Consider the following 12,009-nt stretch of genomic DNA (forward strand, 5'->3'; position numbering starts at 1 on the left):
CACATCACTGAGAGCTTATATCAGTTTGTATGTAGTAGCACTGAGCTGAGGACAACACAGAGACATTAAGCACCCAAGGGAGGTCCCCTGATTGTTAGATTGCAGATCAGGGTTGTCAAACATAAGGCCCGGGGGCCAGGATCAGCTGGGCAAAGACTCCAATCCGGCCCACTAGATGTCTTTGGAAAATATGAAGGAGGGCATGAATTTTGGACTTTTCACTGTACTTTCATAAGTGTTACTACTACAATAAAGACCTCCCACATGGTCATTAATACCACACTAAAGTCAATAAGTTAAAAATATAAAAAAATAAAATGACATTCACTATCTACTATTTACTGTAGACTAATCGGTCTATAGTGAATTAACAAGAAATTTCTGTTTTATATTTACAGGGAAGTCTGGGAAATTAACTACTAGAATTTTTCCTGTGATTTTACAAATTTATTTTTACAATTTAAGCTAAAAAAATCCATGCTGACAGATTTCTTTCATTAACTACAGCACAATTTCTTTATTATGTACAAAAAGACACATGCTGTTGAATTGGACTTCTTTATCTAATATTAAGGTACCTCAGGGATTAAATGTGTTGTTAAATCTCTTTACACTGACAGAAAGGGGCATTTCACTGGTCTGGCCCAATTAAGTTCAAAGTAGGCTTTGTGTGGCCCACAATGTAAAGCGAGTTTGACATCCCTGTTGTAGACAAAGCCTTGGCTATTTCAGTCAAACAAAATTGGAATAACTTATTGCTTTTACTGTTTGGGTACAGATGCTTTATCTGAAAGCTTATGCCTAAATCCATTCCAGACACAGTCCAACATGGTTTACAGTTTGTTTCTGAAGTGTTATCTACTCATAAAAAAATGTGAAATTACACTTAATTTTAAATTAGGACATCAGTGTCACATCAGCAAGTTTGCATCTTGATATCTGGAACAGGCTACTGATACACAGTTAATGAGCCTAGTGTTGTTTTAGTATGCCAACTGATTATCTAGTTAATGCCAAAAGATGCAGTTTGTTTTGGTTGACAGGGCTTTTTTGTCACCCTCGAGCAATGTACTAGAGTACTAGTGTAGGCCTAGAGATAAAATAAATACACATTTTGAACCAACATCATCATTCAAATAAATTTAAATTCAAATACCTTCTTCTTCTATGAATCTATACATTTGGATTAATTAAGTCCGTTTGGACCTCTGTGGTGGCTTAAGATGTGGTTACTACTGCAAGATCTGAGACACATCCACCATTGGACCTTCGATATGGACATGGAGTAACAATGAGGAGAGATTTTGGCTAAAACACAGGTTGAAAAATCAGTTTACATCCTTACGTGCTAACACCTAGTTTTCCATTACTGGAAAAGGTCTAAATAATAGCAAATCCTTCCCATTTTTAAATAGTAAAGGCTAAAGTAATAATGAAAAGGCAATATTATCTCAATAGTACATTAACATTTTCATAATTCAAATATAAACAAAAGTATGCAGCCCACACAATTTGTATCGCTAAAAAAGGAAGCGATTTTTAGCTGTTCCCTCATTCACAAGGAGTTTCCACAACAGGTAAACTCCACATGTTTGATTTGGCAGAGTTTTCATACCAGATGTCCTTCCTGACGCAACCCCAAAGGGATTTGTGTCTCCTCCTCAGATTGAACCGGGGATCTATTGGTGGTTAGGCAAATGCTTTAACTACTACACTACAGAGACACTTTTAGCACTCAGCTGTAAAATAACATTTCCCTTTGATGAGTACATGATTTTGACGTTAACAAATGAATCTTGTTACACAGAGCAGTTTATTGTACTTCTAAGCACTTCCACGACTTATGAGATATCTTCCATCTGTTAGCATTCAGTATACTGTATAGAACGTCTTTTGTGATCAATTTATTGCTTTATAACTCAAACTGGCTATTTTTCTTATTGTTTTTTTGTTGTCATCTGAATTTTTTTTTCCCCATTTGATCTGACATTTATTCAGTTTAAGGTCGAAACTGACAGCGGCGTTTCCTTATGCTAACACTCCTTCATATTTGCTGTGCAAAGGGGAAGAATCAAAGTGAGAAAGAGAAAGGAAGAGGAAAAATTAAGGACTGCTATTCCTGTTTTTGTCTCTCAGGTGAGTGAGACTGAGATCAATGGCCAGTTTGAGTCAGTTTGCGAGTCCGTTTTTAGTGAAGTAGAATCCCAGGCCATGGAGGCCTTGGACCTGCCTGGTTCGTTCCGCACTCGAAGCCACAGTTACCTCCGTGCAATTCAGGCTGGTTATTCCCAAGATGACGACTGCTTGCCTTCAATGACATCCTCCACTGTCACTTCAACTCTCAGATCCACAACAGGTAAAACAATCCCCCCCCTGAATAAGAGAGGGCTTAGATTACATATCTTCATACATCCTATACATGCGCACAAACTTGACATACCTAAATATGTACAGTGGGGAACCCTTGAGCTTCAGAGATGCCGGGCTGAATGATTCCAGTTATTTTCTTTGGAAGCTATGGTGTACGTGTGTTTGTTTTTTTGCCACTGCATACTCCCAGTTGTTTAGATGGACCTGCTTGTGTGTTACGTTGCATGAGTCATGCATCATTAGCTAAGCTTCTGATTGGTCAGTTGTGGTGTTGCCGAGCTTTAATCTAGGATAAGGGTGGGAGAGCTACATTTTGAACATTAAGACGGCAACACATGGCCATAGTACACAGTATAATAACACAGCACAGCCGCATTACATGGCATGCCTAAAAGGAACAGGCCCGAACCAAAGCATGTTAAAGTGTGGTGTTATTTATGTGTTGTGAAAAGCGTGTGAGCTACTTAGGGAGGGGTGAAAAACAAAATGGGCCAGGGGGCAGGGGAGCAGTAGGTCACTGATATATTTGTTTTGAGAGGACACACTGGACAAAGCATTCACCTGTACTCCCCCGTTAGCACAAACTTTGTAACGGACCTTGCAATTGGCTACATAAAATAAAAAAATGTTAAAAAAACAAACAATTTAAGGTAAGTCAACAAGCTTTAGCAGCTAGTACATATGCACACCTACATGCTGGTTGCACAAAGAAACTACATGTTAGAGTTTGAAAGAAAAAAACTTTGGTAACAGTATTGTTGTACTGTGTTGCATGAAACTCGAGTTAATGCTAACGAATGTCCTAATGAATGATATGTCAATGTTACTGTAGGGCTAAGCTTCTCAACAACTGTCATCTTCATCTGGATATTTCCAGTGCAGTTACAGTTACTGCTTATATTTCACTGTAGCTACAATATTTGTGTGACAGTGGACCTAAGCTCTACATGTTTTGAAGCAAACTTTTTGAGATCAATGTGCTTTATTTAGCGACTCTTGCATATTGATGTTTCACTACAAGCTGTTTTTATAGATATATATATATATATATATTTACAAAATGCAATAATTTCAAGATTTTTTGTGACACAGTTCAAACAATATGTCCCTTTATTTAGCATTTCAGGTTCTTTGTGCAAGCACAGTCTTTGCGGTAACTCCCTCACTGAGTGTATTTGGTGTTTGCCTGCAAGAGTAAAGCTATGAACCCTATTGAAACATTTTTTTTCTCTAATTACATGCATTTTTAAATATTATGGATTACCTGGATTTTTTACTGTTTTTGTACACTTTTCTGTCAATTTAATATTGGAGACATTTGCACTTTTATTCATTTTGTTGGCTTTGTTTTCTTGTTGAATCTGGACTTTTGTTTTTTTTTTTATCCTTTCATCCTCAATTGGGTTTCCATCTACGATTTCTACGATGTGACAGAAGTACTGAGGACAAAGGAGTGTTCTCCAATCCCACCGTCTTATTTGCTTAACGCTATTCATTTAACTCTGCTCCAAATCTGTCAGCTCAACATGGGCGAAAACAAGCAGTTGACTGTACATTATGTTCTGAAATTGTATTACCAAGATTAGCATAATGCATCGATTACAACATGCAATATAAGACTGTAGCAGCTCAGAGAAAGGACTCCCTGGATGCTGATAAAATATACAGTACTGTCACCTCCCATTCAACCCGTACTGTAAATATTACTTGTTTTTTGGGATGCACTATTATTATTATGCGTGAATAGTGGCCATAAAATAAAAATAAAATAACCAGACTAAAAGAGAGAATCGCTTATTCATGGATTCCTGTTTTTATGTTAGTCTTCAGTACTAGATTATTACTATTATTATTAAACTGTAAGCAACTTATGACCCAAACCCTGAGGCTAGTGGGCCCTTGAGTGGGGAAGGGACCCCATGGTGCTCCGTAGGGCAGACGAACAGCAAACCCCTCTCCATTTGACCACCCATCTCTTGAAGGATAACCAAGGGGAAAGAACAACTGGAGGCATCAGTGATGATTGTTGCAGGTATTTTAATGTTGACACGCATACATATATCTATGTATATGTGTGTTTTTGCACTGCCTTCTCAGTAAAAATAGCAGATAAAGTTTATATGTAGTTGGTAGAAATATCGCCTTATGTTATCCCAAGTAGCAAACATGGTGTCAAACAACTCATAAAACCTCAGACATGTTGATTTATTTTTAGAGCGCTGGTAACGCTGAACATTGATTACAGTGATGAATGTGATGCTGGCTTTTGTGAGTTGTTTACCACGTCTCTATTTTAAGTGTTCTTAGACCACATTGTAAGTGTAAATGTATGAGGTATGTTCTGCCCAGACTCTTCAGAATGTTTTCATGTCGCAGCATAAAATAGCAGTGAATGTTATCGCATTGCCACTGTCTCCAATCATTTGTGAGCGCAGCATCTACCTGTTGTACATGTGTGAACTTTTTTTTTTTTCTTTCATGAAAATCTGGCTTCTTTTCAAAAGGCCACTTGTGGCAGAGTCTAACTCTTGGCAGTGATTTTGTCAACTGTCTTGGACTGTGGGATTGCAGCCTCTCCCTGGTGCAGCCCTCACCGGGTTTGAATATTTCACATGGTCTAAATCAACCACCTTGGACCTGATATGTTCAATAGGGTTCATATCTGCTTCTTGTGATTCTTCTACTCCCTTTGCATCTTTTCTTTTGCACAAAATTGCACAAATTTTAAGTAAGTCAGAAACATTTGACATGCTTTGAGAAAGGGTTCTCAGAAAAAAATGAATCTATGATTTGATAATGATTGATGTACTTCATGTTTAATTCCACTCTTTGTTGTGCTGTGCAGTGAAAAGATGGAAAGAAGCCTTGAGATGACTGAGAAGGCAGTGTAAAAACATTGTGAAAAGCCTACAGTATGTGAGTTAGGTCATAATTGGTGCCTTTGTGGAGTAAAAGAACTGAAAAGCATATTTCAGTAAAGGTGCATTTTTTAAGCAGGTTTTGGCTGACCGATAAACTTAGCCATTTACATTTCTAATGCAGACTGCTTGTAGTGGGTGCAGATGCGTTACTTAACGTTAAATCTGTCAAACCAAATGGGAAATCAATGGATCAGATCTTGTACATCTTTGGAATTTTCTACTCACATACTGTATGTTTTCCATAGATATGTGTTATACTGTAGATCAGAATCCGAGTCAAATCCCACTCCAGCTGTTCTTTTCACCCTGAATGTCCTTCTGTTTGCATATTCACATTTTTCTTCCAGAGGGATATGATGTATTGGATGGAACATCTTTACTAAATGATGACATGATCGAGGATGATGATGGTGCTAGCTCCTCTGCCTATGCAGAGCTCGAGAGGCTAGAGAGAGAAACTGCTGCTGCACGCAGCCAGCACAGTACTAGCTCCACGGTAACAGCCATCTCGATCCCACCGGCACCTCCGCCTTCATACAGGGTCCCTACCGCCTCACCAATAGCCACATCTGAGCAACCGGTTCCTCAGGCCATTCAGGCCTTTAAGGAGTCTGCTAACATGGTCGCTGCCTTCAACATGCAGTGGAAGGATGAAATCTCTGCAATGCGCTACGAGCTAGCAGAGCTGCGCAGAGATGTCTGTGGGGAATTAAAAACTTTCAACAGCAACTTCTTCAACTTTACTCAGTGCTACAATATGTGGACTTTGTGCCGGGAGCCCTGCAGCGACAGCACCACACAAACAGATGACAGAGTTTCCATAGGAATTCAAGCAGGCTCAAGCTGGTCTGTACGACAAAACACAGAGGACAAGTCAGTGATGTGCCAACCCGAGCCAGCACCCTTCAGTATCATGGATTTGATGGACCCACCTCGAATTGAGATTATAGAGGGAACTCCTGAAAGCACGCCAGAGGGGTCAGGCAGCCCTGCCAGCCCACTTCCAATAGAGGATTTCCCATGGGAGATCAACAAAAAGCAAAAGGCTCATAAGCAGCCAGACACAACTGGCCACACAGGTGGTCACAGAAGCGCCAGTCTAGAACTGTGGAGCAGGAAGTACACCAGTGGGCCCATGTCATACCTGTCTATGTCATTTTAGCCATACATACATGTAATTGGAAAATGAAATAAGGAAAACGGGCTGAAAACCTGAAAATTCAGAAAAGGAGAGCAGAACCATGCTGTTATTAGATGTCCCTTTACTCTATGCAGACACAGAGTCTGTCATCTCTTGAACAGGTTACACTATTGTTCAAGCAATCTTTTAACAAGTGTCTTGCTTAGCCATCGAACAAAGTAATTATTTTGTTTCACACCAGAATGAGGTGACATCATAATCTGAGGGAGAATGTGACTGATATTCAGATCCTCAAGTGCCAACGAGTGCAGCATCATCTTCCCTCCGCTGTCTTAAATACTCAAAAAAGCCAATTTAAGTAATCATGATTGGAAATTTGAGGGATATTCAACAATATAACTCAACTATCAGCCAATGTGAGGTGACGCATATGTCAGTCTGTTTCTGCACATGAATTTGAATAGGTCATGTTCATTCCAGTTTCTCTTCATGTAGAAACATTCTCTTAAGCACCTGAAAAAATACTGTGAATAACTTTATAAACCCTAGTTTTTTAATGAATGCATTAAAGATGAATACATTATTTAAGGATATATTGATATATAATTTATGTTTCAGTTATCGTGATCAAAGCATTCCTTTGCCATTGCCTTCTTCCATTTTGTAGCCAGTTCCAGTTGAAATGGGCATTTTTCTTTTTCATTTCCAACAAATGAGCATATTTTCGGTGGTGAACTGATGAACCACGCAGCATAAAGATCAAACAGTAGTTTAGGAAACAGCAGGTAGTGATGAAAACAATCTGTCAGAACCCCCATAAATTGTTTAAAAGTCCTATTCTCTGGAACACTGTATGGATTGCACTGTCTCAAGGCTCTGAGGACCTAGTCCCTGACCAGAATTGTTTACGATAAATTATTCGGATTGACTACGAAGTCAAACAGCGCGCAAAGCGTAAAACAGTAAAGGGGAATTCACAGAAATTATCAAGTTTGAATGTACTGGCTTCAACTCATTCCTGCACAAACTGCATTTAGGTTGAAACTCTGTTTATGTATATAAATGTATCATTTTGTAAATAGAGAAACTTATATTCAATACTTGTACTGTTTGCAGTTACAAACATACTGTGTTCTGAAAGCGCTGAGAGGGGTTAAAGTAGTAACTGGGTTTCTAAACCAAACACACGTTTACCAGTCTTCAATATCCATCTTCATTTGTTTCATCCTGTTCATCACCCCACTGTTTTTTGCACATCATGATGAAGTCGGAAGTTCATAACAGTGTTTCACCTGTTGTTTTTAGTGAAGGTTCTTCAACTGTTATGAAAAATGTCTTAATTAGTCACATTTATTTTATTTTAGCTCTAAAAAAACCATATATTTGAACTAAATCCTATCATGTTTCTCCAGTGATAAAATGCTGGGGCAGTTCATCACCTCTGAAAAATAACAGAGAGACACTGGTCCCTGTAAGTAGACAATCAGAGCCACTGAGGGCCTCTACCTCTTCGATATGTCCCCAGAGGTGCAGTATAGTGCCACTGAATGTACTAACACCGCCTCACTAGTGATGGCTTAGCTGGGCTCCTGTCAAGCCCTAATGGGTGGGAGTCCAGAATCATCTGCTCTATTTGGCTAACTGCTCATTTTGCCTCTTACTTATAAAATAATAGTTGCTCATTAGCCACTGATATTGCCCTCATCCCCTCCATTGTCACGTTATACCTGCAAGGCATACCAAAGTTAATACTGAAAGGTGTGGAAAAAGAGTCCAACAGCAAACATCACAAGTTTGACAGGACTTATCTTTGGACTGCAGCACAGGACCACTGGAAGCCTATATGTATCAAACCCCAACTGAAATGTGAACCTTCAGCAAGGACTTTAAATAAAGAAGAGGCATCATCTCTCAATTTATAAAGAGAGTGGTTCTTCTTCCTCTTTTGCACGACCCAAAAAAACAATATTCACAGAAAAAGTGGCATTTTGATAAGCTGACGTTTGTACAAAGGCTGTAACAAAGGTGAATCAGAATTAATGTTGAAGCCACAAAAGGAGGAAGGAAGACATTCCTTTTGAGTTTCTGCTGTAGGAGTATCCTACACCTGTTTCAGCAAGCTGTTAAACCTGAGCTCAAACACCTGACTAAATTTCAATCTGTACATGGGGATGTTTGACAGCAAGTCCAAAGTTGTGGTTTTATTAGGACATATACGGATAAGCTCAAGTGTATTGCTATGATTGTCTACTATTTGCAATACTGATTATAAATTTTTAAAACATTTAATTTAGCTTTAACCTAACCATAAGACTTTGAGTTTTTCATTACAGACCAGCCAAAGGTTGGATTAGCATAATTAAATCATAAAAGATTACAGTGAAAGGCATATGACTGTGACAACATTTAGCCTATAATCATTTTAGTATGAAGTACATATATATATATATATATGTATATATATATATATAGTATATATGAAAATTTTTTTGGATAGGCTTGTATTCATAATTCTGCTTTTTGAATGCTTAAGTGGGGACTGCAGTGGCATTCTCTTACATTGTTTCCCATTGTTTGGGGAATGTAAACTAATTTAAAGGTGCTGAAGACTGGCCAATCGTGACGTCTCCAATCTGCATTCATTCATTCTATGCAAGTCCTTTGTTTCCTGTTGTATGTAGCTACATTTTAGCAGTTTTAGATATGAGCGTTTATGTTGAGCCTTCATGACGATCATCAATGTCGGAAATGGAATCACATTTTCAGAAAATATTGGTGACTCTTTGGAAAAAAAAACTTTCTTATTTCTGCATGAGCCATGGGCAACGCTAAGGTTTCCTTAAGTGTTGGCTGCAAAACAGTTGTTTCATCCACATTTCTACTAATTTAGCCTGTATGTACCTAAGAATCTACGATTTTTGGGGGGGATGAGATTCCAGCTATGTAGTAGCATCTACATGTTTTGTGACACTGCATACAAAAAACTGAATAATCATATAACAATTTTACCAAATACAGCCAAATTAGAAAATAGGCCTCCAATAATATATTTGGAAATGCTGTACAAATGCTTAACATTCTTCTCGATCTATATACAACTAAACTGCAAACTCATGACTGATCGCTGCCAGGGAACGCACCAATTTTTTTAAATATAGGTTTAATCCAGTCATTCATTTTCATTTTATTACTTTGCTCAAAGATATTACCCTTCCCTTGAAGCAAGTTGAAATGTAGCAAAAATACAGATCTAAATAATATTTTCAAATCATATATGTGAAGGATATACATATTAAAAAAACAGACTGAAGAAGAAATAGACAAAGGGTATTTGCAATTATTATTTATCATGCAACCATATTTTCTGTAATGAAATATATAACTATTTGTAAGAAATTCTGTCTACAGTATCTAATATGTTTCAATATGTAGTCAATTTTGCCATTAGTTTTTGTTTACATTTCCTTGTCATCCAGAGATATGATGCAACAACTGTGCCAACTCTGTGAAGTCCAGTTATTGGGACAGGGGTTTTTGGATGGAATCTGATCTCACCTGAACCTGTAATACTGCTTCAATATAAATCTTTTTCTATCCCTGTGTTCTCTTCCTGCATTTATTTATGGTGTCTTGGAGAAAACAAGCTAATTTTCAGGGATCTCAGACTGCATTGTTAAGTGAATCAGATTTTGTCAAATTTAAAAAAAGAAAAGAAAAGAAAGCATTCTTTTTAAATGATAGTTTAGCCTGCACTTGTTAGCTTATGCTTATTTTGTTAAATGAATGAAAACTGTGTGATACGTTTATTCCTCCTTTATTTTTGCTTATTGTGGTGTTTCTTGTGATTATTTATTTCAAACTTTTATTGGCCTTATGTATTTTTCATAAATTGATATAAAACAATGGATTGAAATGTTTATGATGTTTATGATAATTCAAAATGGAAAAATAGGGATCATAGCTTTACAGTGGCGTTCAAAGATGCGACTGACCTTACGGCACTGATAGCGTTTTTTGTGTCCAAAATCTATACTCTTCAACACACTGCAAATACACAACACGAACCTGGCACAGTGTCTTTTACTTTGACCCTCTCGATATGTCTTGCTTTTCTACTAAGCTATCACCTTTTTTGTTTTTGTTTGTTTGTTTGTTTTCCTTTTTTGTCGTTTCCCCCATTTTAGGCCTCCGTAGCTTAGCTGGGGGGCGTAGAGAGTACGGTAGGTCTGGTAGGGAACCGCTTTATTCTATCTTTTTTGTATGTTTTTCATACATTTTGTCTGTCATTAACATTTTCACTTGATAAAAATGAGATATCATAAGTTAAATATACCATCATGTATAAGTATGTATAATACATTTCATTGTTTTCATCTGTTTCCAAATTGAATAGAGTTCAATTTTATATTAAGATTTTATAGCAGTTCTGGATTTTTTCAAAAAAAGAAAAAGTAGTTTGTCATATAACAAAAAAATACCCACATGTTGGCCTAGTGTTAGCACACTGGCAATTTTGAACAATATCATACTTTTAAAATCTTTTCTGCACAACTGCCACCTAATTTAACTGAGATGTGCATGAAGCCTTTTAACAAAGACCATAATTAATTTTTTGTTCATTTCTTTTAATATTACAGTTCTGTTGAAATTCATTAGTTTTAACAGTGATTCACCCTCTTGCTTTAACCATTGTATATATTTTTCTTTACGAAAACCGAGGGGAGTAAAATCAGCACACACTGTGTTTAAGGCAGGTTCTGACCAGCATAATAGCTTTCTTCTACAAACCACCACAAATCAATGCTTAATATACCTTTGTTAATATGTAGTAAAGTCACTTGTTTTTAGCAGTTGCTTTAGGATTAGCTTTAAGGGAAAGATAGACACTATGTTCATTTTAAATGGGGTGGTGTAAATGGTATTTTATAGCATTATACCGTCTCACATCATGGTAGAAGATTTGGGTATTTTGGACACTGATATGTCTATTTTTAAACATACCAAAAAGTGGATTTTTTTCAAGCAGGCTACAAATGATGTTTAACTTGTAATCAGGGGCACTCAGTAGATAAATTAGCTTATGAGTAATCTTAAACTCTCTGTTCATAATGAGATGACTAGATATACTGTAGCAAACCTAGAACATGTTAGCCCACTAATAGTCATATCTTATAGTTACTTCTCACTTTCTGTGAAACATAAATCTTTTGATAAACCACAGGCCTGTACTACAAAGCAGGATTTGGACTTATCCAGGCAGCTTGGGAGTTAACCCTGGGTTTTGCTATTATAAAGTTAGGGGTATATCACCATTGTAACTAATTCTGCAGACCTAAGATGCTCTGGAGCAGGTTCTGTTTAAGATTAAAGATTAAAAGCTATGAAATCACCACCTAATGATCAATAACCAAGGAACTTTATTCCTTGTTTTTTCCTGTTGGGGTCCAATTTTTTTCTTTTTTTTAATCTGCGATCCTGTAACAGGGTGCATTTTTGGACTCATGGATTTATTATAACAGAATTAATACTGTATATAGTCTAAGCCTATGCTTGAATTGCATAATGTCAAACCTTTAC

At 37.2% G+C, this 12,009-nt stretch overlaps 1 protein-coding gene across 1 annotated transcript in view; it reads left to right on the forward strand.

The window, feature by feature from the left end:
- LOC116312770 (disks large-associated protein 2-like) overlaps positions 1 to 12,009 on the forward strand; it is a 42,079-nt gene that overhangs the window by 10,199 nt on the left and 19,871 nt on the right. Inside the window, 1 exon segment of the mRNA XM_039598630.1 lies at positions 2,137 to 2,356. Coding sequence (XP_039454564.1) covers positions 2,137 to 2,356 — 220 coding nt within the window.

The sequence above is a fragment of the Oreochromis aureus genome, linkage group 15 (genome assembly GCF_013358895.1).
Source record: "Oreochromis aureus strain Israel breed Guangdong linkage group 15, ZZ_aureus, whole genome shotgun sequence".
NCBI classification, from domain to species: domain Eukaryota; kingdom Metazoa; phylum Chordata; class Actinopteri; order Cichliformes; family Cichlidae; genus Oreochromis; species Oreochromis aureus.